This window comes from Carcharhinus amblyrhynchos, chromosome 23 (genome assembly GCF_965287045.1).
Source record: "Carcharhinus amblyrhynchos chromosome 23, sCarAmb.v2.hapA, whole genome shotgun sequence".
In the NCBI taxonomy this organism is placed as follows: domain Eukaryota; kingdom Metazoa; phylum Chordata; class Chondrichthyes; order Carcharhiniformes; family Carcharhinidae; genus Carcharhinus; species Carcharhinus amblyrhynchos.
Genome location: NC_137346.1, coordinates 31,591,635 through 31,609,278, shown reverse-complemented (window position 1 = coordinate 31,609,278; position 17,644 = coordinate 31,591,635). Strand labels below are relative to the sequence as shown.

Genomic DNA, 17,644 nt, shown 5'->3' with positions numbered 1-17,644 from the left:
TTCAATGGGATGAGAGGGGATCTAGCCAGGGCGAAAAAGCTAACACAAGAGTGGATAATCTTTAAGGAAGTGATGTTTCACATAGAGGCGAGGTAAATATGTAGGGATATGGGGGTAGGGCCTGGGTGAACAAGAGGTGAAAGATAAGGGAATGCAGGCCAGTACTTGAATGAGGAGGAAGATAGAGAATATAATGAAACAAAAAGAATTGAGTCTGAGCATGTCAGGTGAATTCCTCAGGTGAGAACCAGGCCAAATATCTGGAGAGGGAAAGTGATATGGAAATTAACACTGGCCAAGAGAGAATTTAAGATTAGAATAGCAGCCAACAATATATAGCATCCAAAAATCTCCTACCAGAAGTTAATAGAAATGGGTTCTAAGAGGTAGAGTAGGGCCTATTAGAGACAAAGACGATGATATATGCTTAGAGATGCACAGCGATGCTAGGATAACTAATGAGTATTTTGCATCAGTGTTTACTGGAGACAGTGATTGTGACAAAATATTGGTAGAAATGAAGACGGTAGAGGGTAACGAATGGGGTGAAAATTGATATACTGGATGCACTGGAAAGATTGGCTATGCTTAGAATGGATAAATTCCCTGTTCCAGATGGCTTGCATCCAAGGTTGCTAAAATAAGTTGGGATGGAGATAAAAGAAAGGCTTGTCATTATCTTTCCTAGATATGGGGAGGTGCCAGAGGATTGGAGATTTGCAAATATGATGCCTTATTTTGAGAAAGGGTGTAAAGACATTCCTAGTAACTACTGTTAGAATCCCAACTGATGTTACTTCGGGACAGTCAGGTCCGAGAAAGGAACACTTGCATGATAGATCATAATGTCTTTGTCCAGAAACAGAGTCGCAGGACTACCAATTAACTTTTTTACAAAAGAATAAAATACTTACTAAATGTGAAAGGAGTGACTATAATACAATGCTCTTTTACTCCACCTATATCTTCACAGATGTATTGAGATTTTTAAGGATAACGCAAATTACAAAATTTGTACTATTTGTACTATTCTCAGTAAGCGCACAGTCAAATGCCAGATGCCACTCAATACAACTTCTCTGGGCTTTTCATCAATTCCTCCCAGATGCTTGTCACTCTTGTCATAGGAACTCTGACTTCCACGTGAGTGTTTCCAAACACCACTCTCAGAAACCTCATCTTAGAATCTTCTCCCAAACAACGGCACGGTGGCACAGTGGTTAGCACTGCTGCCTCACAGCTCCAGGGACTGAGTTCGATCCCCAACTTGGGTCATTGTGTGGAGTCTGCCCATTTTTCCTGTGTTTGTGTGGGTTTTCTCCAGGTGCCCTGGTTTCCTCCCACTGTCCAAAGATGTGTGGGTTAGGTTGATTGGACACACTAAATTAACCCCTAGTGTCCTGGGATGTGATAGGTTAGAACAATTAACTAAATGGGGATAGGACCTGAGTGGGATTGTTGTCAGTGCAGACCCAATGGGCCGAATGCACTGTAAGGATTCTATGAATGCTTTTTCTCAAATTCCTTCACCTAAGATCCACTTCCAGGATTTCAGTATCTCCTTTTGGCGTTCCTGTTCCTTGGATTGCCATGTATATTCAAGCTTCCACACAATCTCCTGTTGACCATGCCAGTAGAACACTACTTAGCTGTGCTAAGGTCAAAAACCTGAGGGTTACTTCATATGCCTGGATTTTCGCTAGCTGACTTCTCGTTAGCTGGCTACACCAGGTAGAAACATAGAAATTAGAAGCAGGAGTAGGCCATTCGGCCCTTCGAGCCTGCTCCACCATTCATTTCGATTAGGGCTGATCATTGAATTCAATATCCTGATCCTCTACTTCCACACCCATATCCATTGATTTCTTTTAGCTCCTAGATATGCACCTTTTAGTTCTATCTTTAACTAGGAGCCTCTCTCTCCCTTTCTTTGACTTCAGTGAACAGTAGCTTGTTCAGATTCCAATTCTCTGTCCCTATGATTTCAGTTTTCCTGGGACTTCTCTTTCACTCGCTGGTTTGCCCACCAACGCCTCTATTTTCTCAGAAGGTTAAGAAAATTCAGCATGTCTGCCATGACTCTCACCAATTTCTACAGACGCACCATAGGAAGCATCTTTATCACAGCTTGGTGTGGCTCCTGTTCTAACCAAGATGGCAAGAAACTACAAAGGGTTGTGAACGTAGCTCAGTCCTTCACACAAACCAGCCTCCTATCCATTGACTCAATTTACACTACCTGCTGCCTTGGAAAAGCAGCCAACATAATCAAGGGCGCAATGCTGTCCAGACATGCTCTCTTCCAACTTCTTCCATTCACAAAAAGATACAAAAGTCTGCGAACATGTACTGATCAACTCAAGAACAGCTTCTTCCCTGCTGCCATCAGACCTTTGGTCCTATCACACATTAAGATGATTTTTCTCTTCACCCTATTGATAACTGCAATACTATATTCTGCACCCTGTCCTTTCCTCCTCCCCTATGTACTCTATGAATGGTATGTTTTGTCTGTATAGCACAAGAAACAATGGTTTTCACTGTATTCTACTACAAGTGACAGCAGTAAATTAATTCAATTCAATTTTGATTTTGATTTGATTTATTGTTGTCACATGTATTAACATACAGTGAAAAGTATTGTTTCTTGCACGCTATACAGACAAAGCATACTGTTCATAGAGAAGGAAAGGAGTGTAGAATGTAGACTCAGCTAGGGTGGAGCGAAAGATCAACTTAATATAAGGTAAATCTATTCAAAAGTCTGACAGCAGCAGGGAAGAAGCTATTCTTGAGTCGGTTGGTACGTGACCTCAGACTTTTGTATCTTTTTTCCGACAGAAAGAAGTGGAAGAGAGAATGTCTGGGCTGCGTGAGGTCCTTAATTTTGCTGGCTGCTTTGCCGAGGCAGTGGGAAATGTAGACAGAGTCAGTGGATGGGAGGCTGGTTTGCGTGATGGATTCAGCTACATTCACAACATTCTGTGGTTTCTTGCAGCCATGGGCAGAGCAGGACCCATACCAAGCTGTGATACAACCAGAAAGAATACTTTCTATGGTGCACCTGTAAAAGTTGGTGAGAGTCGTAGCTGACATGCCAAATTTCCTTAGTCATCTGAAAAAGTAGAGGCATTGGTGGGCTTTCTTAACAATAGAGTTGGCATAGGCGGACCAGGACAGATTGTTGGTGATCTGGACACCTAAAAACCTGAAGCTTTCTACTTTATCCCCGTTGATCAAGTCATGGGCATGTTCTCCTTCACGCTTCCTGAAGTCGATGACAGTCTCCTTCTTTTGTTAACATTGAGGGAGAGATTATTGTTGCCACATCAATTCACCAGATTCTCTATCTCATCCCTCTACTCTGTCTCATCATTGTTTGAGATCCAACCCACTACGGTGGTGTCATCAACAAACTTGAAAATTGAATTGGAGGGGAATTTGGCCATAGGTGTATAAGGAGTATAGCAGGGGCTGAGAACACAGCCTGTGGGTGTTCAGAATGATCTTGGAGGAGATGTTGTTGCCTATCCTTTTTGATTGTGGTCTGTGAGTTAGGAAGTTCAGGATCCATTTACACAGGGAGGAACCACAGCCCAGGCCATGAAATTTTTGTTCTTTAGCTTCTGGGACTTGCTTTCTGCTGCTTACTCCATTGCTTCTCCTGACGGTTTCTGTGAGAGCTTCTTTCTTCTCAGGTACCTGGTTCTAACTTAGCTGCAAGTGCTTATGCTTTTCACTATGGGCCCCTGGTTGCTAATCTACAGCCTAATCTTTATTTAACCTTGCTTGTAACCTTTAGTTACAATGTAGGCACAGTTAAGACCTACAGACATGCAGGCACCTTTGTTTAACATGAGATAACTGACATTTTAACCCAGAAACACAAAATGAAACATTCTTAAACCTATGCCTTATTTTTAATATCGACAGACATAGATTACTGAAAACTACCTCTGTTTCCTGACACTACAAGCCAGTCAGTTTAACATCAGTGGTGGATAAGCTATTAGAAACAATAATCAAGAAGAAAATCAACAGGCACTTGAAAGGTTTAAGTTAATTACGGAGAGCCAGCATGGTTTTGTAAAAGGCAGATTGTGCTTGACTGGTTTAATTGAATTTTTTGATGAAGTAATAGGGAAGGTTGATAGAAAAGGGAAAGCAATGGATTTTGTCTTTATTGATTTCAAGAAAAGCTTTGACAAAGAACCACATAAAACGGTGGTTAACAAAATTGAGGCTGGGGTGGCACAGTGGTTAGCACTGCTGCCTCCCAGCGCCAGGAACTCGGCGATTCTCAGCTATGGTCACTGTCTGTGCAGAGTCTGCATGTTCTCACTATCTCTGCGTGGGTTTCCTCCGGGTGCTCTGATTTCCTCCAGTAGTATAAAAGACATGCTGGTTAGGTGCATTGGCCATGCTAAATTCTCCCTCAGTGTACCTGAACAGGCACCAGAGTGTGGCGACTAGGGGATTTTCACAGTAACTTCATTGCAGTGTTAATGTAAGCCTACCTGTGACACTAATAAATAAACTTTAACTCCATTCATGAAGTCCCAGATCCAATATGCTTTGTAAACTCTTTTATTAATACATCCTGTCATCTTCAAAGATTCAAGCTCATGAACCCACAAACTTTATGCAGCAAGTCGTAATCTCGCAGATGGTGAGAGTGGAGACAGTGAATGATTTCAAAAAGAAACTGGGTGGGCACTTGAAATAAATAGACTGACAGGAATGGTGGGGGGGGTTGTGCATTCCCCTGTACTCCCCCATGTAGCCAGGCTGACGCTTTATTGCAAAATGAGTCATAGAGGTTTACAGCATGAGAACAGGCCCTTCAGCCCAAATTGTCCATGCCGCCCAGTTTTTACCACTAAGCTGGTCCCAATTGCCTGCATTTGGCCCATATCTCTCTATACCCATCTTACCCATGTAACTGATAGAGGTAACCTTCCATTGTCAGAGCTGCTGTCTTTCAAGTGAGGCCTTAAACCAAGGCCCATGATTCCATGACACTGTTTGACAAAGGACAGAGTGTTCCAGCCCTCCTGGCTAACGTTCATGCCTCGGCTAAACAGCAGCAAAACCCTGGCTGATTTCCTCCTCTCCTCAGTGTTCCTTTTCCCAAGACTTACTCCCTTTTCTTGAGAAGAATAAGATCCAAACCGGGATTGAACGTTTGAATTGGCAGAGGATGCCAAGCTATCTTGAAAACAGGATATTAGATGTCAAGGATTAGATTTGGAGAGAGTGCGAATGAATGTTTGGATATTGAGAATGGTACATGTAAGATGATTTCAGAAACAAAATGTGAATTTTCAATTTTATTTATGGGGTGTGGGTGCCATTGGCTGGGCCAGCATTTGTTGCCCATCCCTAATTGCCCTAGTGAAGGCGGTGAGCTGCTGCCTTGATGCGCTGCAGTCCCTGTGGTGTAGGTAGACCCACTATGCTGTTAGAGATAATGAAGGAATGGCAATAGCTTTCCAATTCAGGAAAGGTCAATGTCAAAGTCATATTACAGTGATCCCAGTAGCCCTCAAAAATGAGAGAAGTATAATTCCATGGGAATAATAGATAATTTACTAAGAATCACTGTGCGAATAATATTATTAATTTTTAAGTCTGAGATATCAAAATGTGGGAAAGGATGGAGAGTGATGGCAATGACCCTCAAGTTTCAGACCATTTTTTTGCTGAGCAGTTTAAAGTTAAAGTTAATCACAAGTAGGCTTACAATGAAGTAAGCTTACGCTGCAATCAAGTTACTGTGAAAATCCCCTAGTCGTCACACTCCGCCTGCCTGAGGGAGAATTTTTAGCATGGCCATCTAATGCATCTAATCAGCACATCTTCCAGACTGTGCGAGGAAACCCGTGCAGACACAGGGAAAATATGCAAACTCTGCATAGACAGTGACCCATGCCGGGAATTGATTATTATTGCTGCACCAGTTCACCAGATTCTCCATCTCATTCCTGTACATTCCTGTAAGGGGAGAGTTCAAACCTCATTGGAATTGTTGAAGTAAAGGAGATCTTGTGGTCCACATTTTAAAAATAATGCAGGCGCCAGTGAGATAGAGACAAAGAACCCGAATGGATTGGTCTAGGTTGATGAAGATGTGAAATACGCTACATTCTAAAAGGTGGGTGCGAGTGAGCTGCTTGGACAAAATGGCCTATGTTCCAGTTTTATGAGCATATCTCATGGTTTGAGATCCTACATTTGGAGTTGAGTCTTTGGTTGATGACACTGTGAAACCATGGGTGAGGTCTGCATGCTTCTTGTAATGTTCTTCTCACATTGCATAGCACAGGGAGTGATGTTCTGAATATAAGTCTGCTTCTTTTTATGCTGTGGGCTCAAATGAGTGGTGAAGGGAACATGTTTCTAATTGGTTTGATTTCCTACAATTGTCAGGTTGAAGAAATCCGAGGCTTCATAGACAAGATCTCTGAGAACGTGGAAGAGGTTAAGCGGAAACACAGTGCAATCCTTGCTGCACCAAACCCGGATGAAAGTAAGAATTTGATTTTTTTGAATTTCTGAGAGGTCTTGGAGTGTAATCCCATTAGGTGACTGACGGTGATTTCACTGGATCACTGAGGGAAATCTGACTGGCCATCACTGAGGACAGTGTAGCAATGCACATTCACAGAGAATGGACTTGCTGGATCCCTGAGAGAGGTCCCATTGGGTCATTGTGGTTGGTCTCAGTGGACGGAGGAGGTTTTTCAACACTGTTGCTAGTTTTGGACCATTATCCTTAATCTACTTTAAAATACTCCAGAATTTGACAAGCTAAGAAGTATTGGCTCAAATGATTGATGGTAAATGTACACAGAAGATCACCTGAAGATGTTAGTGCAAATTGCATAGGAATTGTTCAAAAATCCAATCTTTCGCCAAGTGTATAACATCTCATGCTGACACTGGTGGTTTCAGGGACAAGCTCAAAGTGTTAGCTTTTGTTGACACAAGTCAACACAAGGCTCTCATCCACTCAAGTGCAACAGTTAATGTACTGAACAATTTCTTCTTTTTACACTACTCCTGGCAATAAAGAGCCCAAGTAGTGTTTAGAATGCTATATCTAGGAACTCTTCTGACAATGGGAGTTTTGGCTTTGAGTATGCGTAGGCAGCTAAACAGGCCAAAGCTAATGAGAGGTAGTGGAAAGAGAAGTGGGACCCATCCTGTACATTGGTGCCAGACCTGGCAGCAGCAGGAAGAATGAAATAGGTTCCAAGCAATGGTGTGAGAGGCAGAATAGTTAGCATGAGGAACATGGAGTGCATGACAAAAGGAAAGGTTGGGACTGGTCTATCAATACCTGTCGAAGAGGGACAGTAAGTAATCAGGAGAGGTATGGGGAAGTGGATGGCAGTGAAAGTGGCAGAAGGTGGGAGTGTGGCTCTGGTGAGAAGAGGGCAGCAACACTCTGGCTTAGAGGAAGAAGTGTGCCAACATAGGCTGCGAAATGAGGGGAATTTAAAGTTGAACATCACCTAGCAGCACGGTGGCACAGTGGTTAGCACTGCTGCCTCACAGCAACAGTGACTTGGGTTCAATTCCTGGCTTGGGTCACTGTTTGTGTGGAATTTGCATATTCTACCCATGTCTGTGTCAGTTTCCTCCGGGTGCTCTGGTTTCCTCCCACAGTCCAAAGATGTGTGGGTTAGGTGGTTTGGCCATGCTAAATTACCTCGTAGTGTCAGGGGGACTAGCTGGGGTAAATGTATGGGGATAGGGTCTGGTGGATTGTGATTGGTCCAGACTCGATGGGCCAAATGGCCTCCTTTTGCATTGTAGGTATTCTATGATCAGCATGATTGGTTTGGCAGGAGAGAGGAGTGTCAGTATGAACTGGCAGGTCTCGAGAAAGTTCAGCCTCTGAGAAAGGTTGGAGAGTTGATGAAGTTCAGAATCTCTGTGAACTGACTCTGGTGGGTGTTGAGTGCTGTAGTGCTGTCGGGTGGTGAGGAGGTTGGGTGTGGGATGGGAGAGGATAACTATTTGAGCTGGTTGATTTGGTGAAAATCCAAAAGTCCTTTTATTGTACTAACGATCTATTCTGAAGCATGACAATCCTTAAAAATATCTCAAATGCATCATTCAATGTAAAAAAAATTGAAAATCTCCCAGGAGCACCAGGACTATTGGGGAAACGTGGCGACAATTTTATGCCTTCAACACTTGAGTTTCCGCTTGTCCTTTTAATTATTTATATTTTCACTCCATTATATGGGAAAGAACATATTGTGAGTACTTGCAATTTAAGGTACAAAGCCTGTGAAATCGCTTATTTTCACGTCATGTCTAGTCATGAGTTGTCAGATTTTTGGGGGGGATTGGATTATCAGCTGGTTTCCTGGATCATCATGGATAAGCTGTGCAGCTCTTCCTCAACGAACACCTCAAATTGAAAGGCATTGATTAAAGATGGGGTGTAGTCAGTAGCTTGCTGCAGTGATGATGTTGCAGCAGGCACGGGGTGGGGGAGAAAAAAAACCCTGAAGTTGTGTTTACAGTTGGTGAGATATCATTATCTCCTGCACAAATATTTCCAGGATGAAAAGGATAAAGAGGATGTGCTGTAATCACCACCCGCTGATTTCACTGCAGTCGCTTGCGAGTGAGCTGAAAAAGATGTCGTGTTCGACCGGAGAACAAAGCAGGGCAGCTTGCTGCAGTCCTCCATCCCCTGCAGTGAGCGAGCACAGACTGCACACAAGGGGAGAGTGGTTAACAACACGTATGGAGACCGGACTTGTAGTGTGAATGGAGAATGCGGCATGAGAGTGGGGGATGGGCGGCGAGGCTTCATTCATATTTTCTGCACAGGGATTTGAGGGCTGCAGACTGCAACAGCAGCGTTACCCTCTGCAATGTCCAATTAACCAGGCGCCGATGTGCTAAGGCTCTCGGAGCAATTCCGAGCACAATAATATTGTAATCTGTAATTAAATGCCTTCTGGTGCTGCTTTTGTTGATATCAATCACTTTAAACCCCCCACCTCTGCAGTTCGCCGCCGCACTGACGTAGATTCCTGAAAGTCAGAGCGTCATTTGCCAAGAGATGTTTTGGCTCCGCGGACATTTCTGTGCACAAAACCCAAGTGTAGTTTGGAGGCCGGTGTGACTTCAGAGCAGTGGCTGAGTGGAGGGCTGCTTCGCCAGAGCTCTGCGCTATTATTAAAATGCATTGAAGAATGCTCTGTGTCCCCTCCACCCCCACCACCACCACTAACACACTGGGCACATTCTTACCCACCGACCCTATTCAGACATGTCACACAGCAGCTGGTACAGTCACCACTGGTGTGGTGAGGCAGAAGTGCTGGCAGTCGATGATGCGCTGTTCTTGGCTCAGCTTTTAGTGTGACAGGAAATATCAAAACTGAAAAAAAACATGAAATGTGGTATTGCAGCTCTAGATTAATGCTGCTGCCTGACAGAGGGTTTAACTGTTTTTAACATCCCTTCTCTGGGCGTGGACAACGCTGGAAAGTTGTACTTAAATTCTGGGCTGCCATGCCAGTATTGATGGCCCTCCTTGGGCAACCACCCTTGTCGTGTCAATAATGTTCCAAAGAAAGTGTGAAGAGGAGATTCCAGGATTTTATTCATTTAACAATGAGGACACAACATCCCACATCCCAATCAGGATGGTGTGCCACTTAGCACCTTGGAGGCAATGCTATTTCTGTCATTTTGCTGCTTTTATCTTTCTCTATGTTGAGAGCTGGAGAGTGCTGCCAAAATAAACTTGGTAAATTGCAGTAGTGCATCTGTAGGTAGTACAGGCGGGAAACAAAGTTTGAGTGTTGAGGGTGGGGTGTAGATTGAATCCAGTCAAAAAGCTCGTTCTGCCCTGAATGGTGTTGTTACATGGGGTGGGTGATGAATATTCTATCACATTTCTGGCTTGAGCTTTGTAGATTGTAGAGAGGCTTTGAGACATCGTGATTTGTGCCATTGATTACAGAATACTCAACCTCTGCCCAGTTTTTGTAGCAGCATTGATGATATGAGTGGTCCAGTTAAACTTCTGGTCAATGTTATCTTTAAGAATGTTGATGGTGTGAACTTGGCCATGATGTCATTGAAGGTCAGGAATGATATTTGTGTATTTTGTTGCTTAAATAGTCAATAGTCTGTATTTATCTGGTGTGGATGATGCCTGTCTCTTGTCAGCACAATTCTGGATGTTGTCCAAGTCCTGAGCCCTTATTAACTTATATTTTTCTGCAGCATATCAAGGTAGCATTTGATCAGTTATGACATGAATATCAAGCACAGCGAATCTTGCCTCCTGCCAGGCATCCTGCTCTTATATCCACATTTGGGTCAAGTCTGCACTCAGCCCCAGAGCAAAGCTGCTTCAGTAGAAGTTGAACAGAAGTCAATTGTGTTGCTTGTTCCCGATTATTGAGGCAAAGTTGGTAGGGCTGCAATTGGCTGGCTTTTAATGTCCTGCATTTTGCGGACAGGACAAGCCTGGGTAATTTTCCAATTGACTGTGTTGTGTACTCAGCCATTCTGCAATGTCTGGAGTGAACTAAATTGGCTGGGCACTGGTATCTACAATAGTGGGCAATTATTCACTGGCAATTTTGACTGAAGACACTTGCAAGCACTTTAGACTTGTCTCTTGCACCCAAGATAGGTCCCTGCCTGATTTGAGGAGAGAGGTACTTGTGGACCTTCCTCCTCATGTTATTTCCTTGATTTTGTACCGACGGTTTTTATCAGGCTGGCAGGGTTACAGAACTTGGCTACATCTGCTAACAGTGATGTTGTTTATTTCTTATAGTATATTGTTTTTTAATGTGTAATGTATTTGATCCAATCCAAGGGGCGCCACAGTGGCAGAGTGTTAACATTGATGCCTCACAATGCCAGGGACCCAGGTTCAATTCCGACCTTGGGTAACTGCCTGTATGGAGTTTGCACGTTCTCTCAATGTCTGCGTGGATTTCCACTGGATTCTCTGGTTTTCCTCCACACTCTAAAGATATTCAAGTTAGGCTGATTGGCCCTTAGTGTCAGGGGGCTAACAGGGTAAATGCCCTTGGATGCTTGGGTGGGATTTGTTTTCAGTGCAGACTTGATGGGCCAAATCACCTCCTTCTGCTCTGAAGGGATTCTGTGATTTTATGAATATTATACCTGGTTAGTGGCTCGGCGTAAGGAATGTCTGGTGCTGCTTCTACTATGTGAAGGTGCTGGCGTTGGACTGGGGTAAGCACAATAAGAAGTCTCAACACCGGGTTAAATCCAACAGGTTTATTTGGTAGCACAAGCCACAAGCTTTCAGAGCACTGCTCCTTTAATTAACTTGTTGGGCTTTAACCTGGTACTGCTTCTACACCACGGAGTCAGGGTTCGTCTCTCTGTTGGCTTGCGGGTAATGGAGAAATGTGTGTTGTGCCATATCTTGAGACTGTAGTTATACAAAATTGGCTCCGTGTCAGGAAGCATAGGGTAATGTGACTGGATGGCCGGTACCGAGCTGACTACTGGGTCTATTGTTGTTCATTATTATTGCTATATAGATCAATGATTTAGACAGAATAATTGGGATATAATTAGGAAAGTTACAGATGAAGTGGAATTTGCTTGGTGGTTGATAGTGAGAAAGAGAGTTGTACACTGCAAGAAAGTATCATTGAGCTCAAGTGGGCAGTAAACTGGCAAATAGAATTCAATCTGGCAAAGTGTGAGGGAATGTTTTTGAGGAGGGCAAACAAGGTAAGAGAAATTATAATAAATAGTAGCGTCCCTGAGTAGTATAGAGGAACAGGGTGACCTTGGACTGTATGTCGACAGATCCCTGAAGGTATGGCAGGACGGATAGATAAGGTAGTTAAAAAGACACATGGACTACTTTCCTTTACTGGCTGAGGCCTAGAGTATAAGAGCTGGGAGGTTATGTTAGAAGTGTATAAAACGCTGGCCATACTAGAATATAATAATGATTGGCACAATACAAGAAGGATGTGATCCTCCCAGAGAGCGTACAGAGATTTACCAAGATGTTGCCGGAATGGGAGAATGTAGCTATGAGGAAATATTGGAAATGATAGGGTTGTTTTTCTTCTCTCGCATCATCTGACTTTAACTTGACTCAATTCATCTGTTGATGAAATCCTCATTCATATTTTCATTATCTCTAGAGTAGACTATTTGCACTGTTGGCTGACCTCCAACATGCTACCCTCCGTAAACCTGAGACCGTGCAACATTCTTCTGCCTATGAATTAACACACAGCAAGCCTCGATTCCCTATCGCTCCTGCACTCTCTGACCTAGCTTAGTTCCTGAACAAGCAACATAGTGACTTTAAAATTTCCTAGTTTTCTGATCCCTCCAAGGCCATGACTCCTCCTGTCTCTGTTGCTTCTGCCAGCCCCACAACCCTCTGGGATATCTGCATTCCTCAAACTGACCTCCTATGCATTCCCGATTACAATTGCCATTGTTGCTTGTGTCTCCAGTTTCCCAGGTCTCAAATCTTGGAATTCTTTCCCTATACCTCTCCATCTCTTGGCCTCATTTTCCTTCTTATTCTTATTAATTAGTTCACAAGTGGGCTTACATTAACACTGCAATGAAGTTATTGTGAAAATCCCCTAGTCGCCACACTCCGGCACCTGTTTGGGTACGCTGAGGGAGAATTTAGTATGGCCAATGCACCTAACCAGCATGTCTTTCGGACTGTGGGAAGAAACCAGAACACCCGGAGGAAACCCATGCAGACAATGGGGAGAATGTGCAGGTTCTGCACAGTCAGTGACCCAAGCCGGGAATTGAACCCAGTCCCTGGCACTATGAGGCAGCAATGCTAACCCACTGTGCCACTTAGGATGCTCCTTTAAAATCTAGCGCTTTGGCATTTGGACCTAATATCTCCTTTTGTGGCTCAGTGTCTTATTTTGTTTTGTAATGCTGGTGTGAAATGTCTTGTCTGTGTGGAGAAATTAGGAACCAGCAACAAAAGGGAGCAAATATATTTGTTGTAATGGAAGATGATTTTGACTATGCTATCAAGCAGCACTTACACTTCAATGATCTGTCCACTGATGCTGAATTTAGGTTCTGCCAGGGCCACTCAGCTCCTGACCTCATTTACAGCTTTGAGCAAACATAGGCTAAAGAGGTGAACACCAGAGGTGAGGTGAAAGTGACTGCCCTTGACATTAGGGCAGCGTTGAATGAGTGTGGCATCAAGGAGTCTGAGCAAAACTGCAATCAGTGGGAAACGGGGAAATTCTGCACTTGTCATACTTGGCATAAAGGATTGTTGTTGTGGTAGTTGAAGGTCAACCATCTCAGCTCCGGGACATCACTGCAGGAGTTGCTCAGGAAGTGTCCTAGTCCCAGCCATCTTCAGCTGCTTCATCAGTGACCTTCCTTCCAATATAAGGTTAGAAGTAGGGATGTTCACGGATGATTATACCATTATTCAGCACCATTCACAACTGAAGCAGTTTTTGTCCAAATGCAGCAAAACTTTGACAATATTCAGGCTTGTGTGATAAGCGGCAAGTATCATTCACATCACCCATGTGTCAGGCAATGACCAGTCCCAACAAGAGAGTTCCCAACCATCTCCCCATGAACTCAATGGCATTGCCATTGCTGAATTCCCCCCTTTCAATATCCTGGAAGGTTACCATTGACCAGAAACTGAATAAGACCAGCCAGAAAATACAAGAGCTTGTCAGAGACTAGGAATTCTGTGTTGATTATCTCACCTCTTGGTTCCAAAGCCTGTCCACAATCTACAAGGCACAGGTTAGGAATGTGATGGAATACTCTCCTGTCGGCTGGATGAGTGCTAGTCCAACAAGATGTTAAGAGGCTTGACACCATTCAAGACAAAACAGTCTGCTTGATTGGCACACCATTTGCCACCTTCAACATTCATGCCTTCCACCATCAATCCATCCAGATAGCGTGTACCATCTACAAAATGCATTGCAGCAACTCGACAAGGCTTCTTTGACAGCACTTTCCAAATTCACAACCTCTACCACCAAGGACAAGGGCAGCAAATGCATGGGAATATCACTACTTGGGTGTTCTCCTCCAGGTCACTCACCATCCTGACTTGGAACTCTATTGGCATTTCTTCTCTGTTGCTGCTTTAAAATCCTGGAACTCCTATCCTAATGGCACAATGGATGTTCCTACAAAACATGGGCTTCAGAAGTTCAATATAACAGCACATTTTCACATTCTCAAGGGCCATTAAGCATGGGCAATAAATGATGCTTTAGCCAACAATGTCAAAATCATGTTGTCCTGGAGCATAGACCTCACTTTATATCTTTACAAAATATTTTATATTTATATAATGCAGATATATATCAGCATGACTAATTCATCACATCTTTAAAATTGGACAAATGTCTTACAATGACTGAAGCCATTGCTGCCTGTGACTCACACAGTAGGAACTTCTTGATATTCAGAGCAGCTACAATCTTGTTATCCCTATGGGGACACTATAACTCAGTGCTTGCAGAGACCAAATTCCAAAGGGATTATACAAAACGGCACTTTACGTTTCTAAGGCAGGTTTTAGCTGATAAAAATGTTTGCTCGGATAAAGGACACTGAAACTTCAGCTCAGCTTATTAATGGATGAAACTTTCACCATTTCAAGAATCCAGATCAGGAACATGCATCCTTTGTCCCAAACCAAGTGGAAGCATGGGAGTTAGGTTGCTAGAACCTGTAATATTGCCCTGTGAAGCTATAAGAGTTAGTCTGTCAACTTCCATCAAACAAATGGCAGCAGAACCAGAGCTCTGCCCTCATCTACATGGTTTTGAGGAGAACTTCTGAGCTTCCGCACCTGTGCCTACTACAAGACTGAATTCATCTCTACATGTTTCTCCCATTGTGGAAGTCAATACTGCTGAAAAGTGGACCAGCCAGTATCAGCTTCAGCCTGCTAACCTCTCTGAAGGAATGCACCACTGGACTTTTGATTCGGGACTCCTGTGCAGTAGTAATTCTTATTTTGTTTGTGCTCTTTGCCCTTTATGTCTTTCTTTCCCTTCTCCCTTGTGCAGACGTACCGGGAGTTATATAGCGACACCCACTTCCTACATTTTGAGCGTGTGTAAAATAAACTACCCCTCTGATTCTACCCTATCTCGAATTTGTTTTGAGGTTATTATGAAAACTGAGGGCTTGGGGAAAATATGTCATCACTTATAAAAGGGGGAAATCTGAAGTAAAAAATAATACCTTTCTGTTTTTAGATGAGTAGAGAGTTGTTTAAAATTAAAGCCCCCTGCTGTTCTGTAACGCTGAAAGAATAAAATAAACAGATAAGAAGCATTAGAATGAGAGCTTAGTCTGGCTGTGATAGATTTGGGTTTCATTTTTCCCCAAGATTTTGTGCACACAACCGATGGAAAGCTGCCGCTTTGTAAAATAAATCTGTTTGTGAAAGGTGAGAGTCAAGTTTCTGATGGAAATGATCAGAATTATAAATTACTTTGTGAATTAGGTTTTCAACAGAACAAGTTATTTTTGTGTAAACATAATGTAATATATGCCAGATTTTTGATGAACACTATCACCGATTTATATGGGCATATATATTTTATGTCACTGATAATGATTGTGTTGACAAGTTGATTGCGACTGCCATCCATCATCAGATCTGGCTGGGTCACAGCAAGTACTCTCAGGGTCCCGTTCTTCCCAAACTAAACTGCTCACTACTCCAGGGTCATCATCCTGGAAATCATTGCTAATCTCAGGTGTCTTCCTTCTGCATTACAACTTTGTTAAACCCCTCTCCTCTGCCTCCTCGGTCTTCATATGTATAAGTACAGCATCACGTGAACTTCGTTGACACCAAGATTGAAACCATCTATTCAGCTGCCTTGTTCCCTAAGCCCACCAATTCCAAAACCCTCTTCCTCTCGTCTTGAAGTCACATCATTGTCCAATTTCTCTCCCATATCCTCTCACGCTCTTTTCAAATTTATTCTGCCCAAGACCTAGCTCCTCTTCCTTTGACCCAAATCCTCTTAAAGCCCTGTCCTTCCAACTTCCTGCCCAATTTTGCTAGCATTGTAAAGATTCTCTCTTTTCCACCACCCACACCCATTCAAAAAAACTCATCCTTCACTCTCCTGTGCTTTAAAAACATCAGCCCCTATGTCTTACCCCCTCCTTCCCCTCAAAAATTCATAGAATCCCTGTAGTACAGAAGGAGGTCATTTGGCCCATCGAGTCTATATCAACCACAATCCCACCCCAGGCCCTATTCCTATAATCCAACACATTTACCATGCGAATCCCTGTGACACTAAGAGGCAATTTAGCATGGCCAATCCACCTAACCCAAGCATCTTTGGACTGTGGGAGGAAACCAGAACACCCGGAGGAAACCCACGCAGACATAGTGAGAATGTGCAAACGGTGTCAATTTTACATCTCCAATTTTTCAGTCGGCAGAATTGTAATTAGTTTATTTTGCAGTGAGCAAGAGAACATACAGAGTGACAGATGTGATCAAACCTCACTTGTGTCACTGAACTTTGTGTCCCTCATCATTCTTCACCCAGCAAATGGTAAAAATGTGAAAATTGCTGGTCATTCCAAGGCCTCATCAGGAAGTGACTACTTTATTTTTAGCAGACTGGGGTGACCTTTCTGACGCTGTTGAGGGCATAGTGTAAAATGTTCTCAGTGAGCAGACTCATGTTCTGATGGATGCCTGCCTTTATGAAAATGGCACATTTCGCATCATTTGACCATTTTATTTCACAAAAGGGACTTGTGTTTAAGTGGTGCGCTTTAACGGGAGTTCATTACAGATATCTACTGCAGTCACTGAATGTTGTTTTTTTTTTGTACCTATTTGGGATTTTAATTCAAACTGAATCCAATTCATGGTCCCCCACTTGAGAGACAAGCAAGATCCAAGCTGACAAGATGAAACGTTGCACCCCATCCTAGGCTTCATCTTAGTCCAAACGGCCAAGATACCTCCAAAAATTGCATCAAGGAAAGTCTCGGTTTAACTTTATAGGCTGTCCCGGTCCTTTACTCTACCCTAGCTTAGGCAAACCACCATTGCAGGCATCTCCACATCCCTAGGTGCAGTGGGCTGGCCTCGTCCCCTGTTTGATCATGGTTTCACCCTGAATGCAGTGGTTGAAGTGAATAGGACAGATCATCATGGGCCGCTTGGGGAGATGGTGGCATAGTCGTATTGCCGCTGGACTAATAATCCTGAGACCAAGGGTAATGCTCTGGGGATCCAGTTCAAATCCCATCATGGCAGATGGTGGTGAAATTTGAATTCAATAAAAATCTGGAATTAAAAGTCTAATAATGACCATGAAGCCAGTGTTATTAAAAACCCATCTGGTTTGCTAATGTCGTTTAGGGAAGGAAATCTGCTGTCATTACCTGGTCTGGCCTACATGTGACTCCAGATCCACAACAGTGTGATTGACTTTTAAATGTCCTCAGGGATGGGCAATAAAATGTTGGCATAGTCAGCGACACCCACAGCCCATGATCACATTTTTAAAAAATAAGCATGGTGGCATAGTGGTTAGCACTGCTGCCTCACAGTGCCAGGAACAGGGTTCAA

The 17,644-nt window shown here is 43.3% G+C and overlaps 1 protein-coding gene across 3 annotated transcripts in view; it reads left to right on the top strand.

Annotated features, from left to right (window-relative positions):
* The window catches only part of LOC145357253 (syntaxin-1A), a 236,496-nt gene that overhangs the window by 64,026 nt on the left and 154,826 nt on the right, over window positions 1-17,644 (top strand). For all 3 annotated transcript variants that reach the window (XM_080210428.1, XM_080210429.1, XM_080210430.1), the window contains exon 3: window positions 6,430-6,529. In XM_080210428.1, coding sequence (XP_080066554.1) covers window positions 6,430-6,529 — 100 coding nt within the window. The remainder of the gene's footprint in view (window positions 1-6,429; window positions 6,530-17,644) is intronic.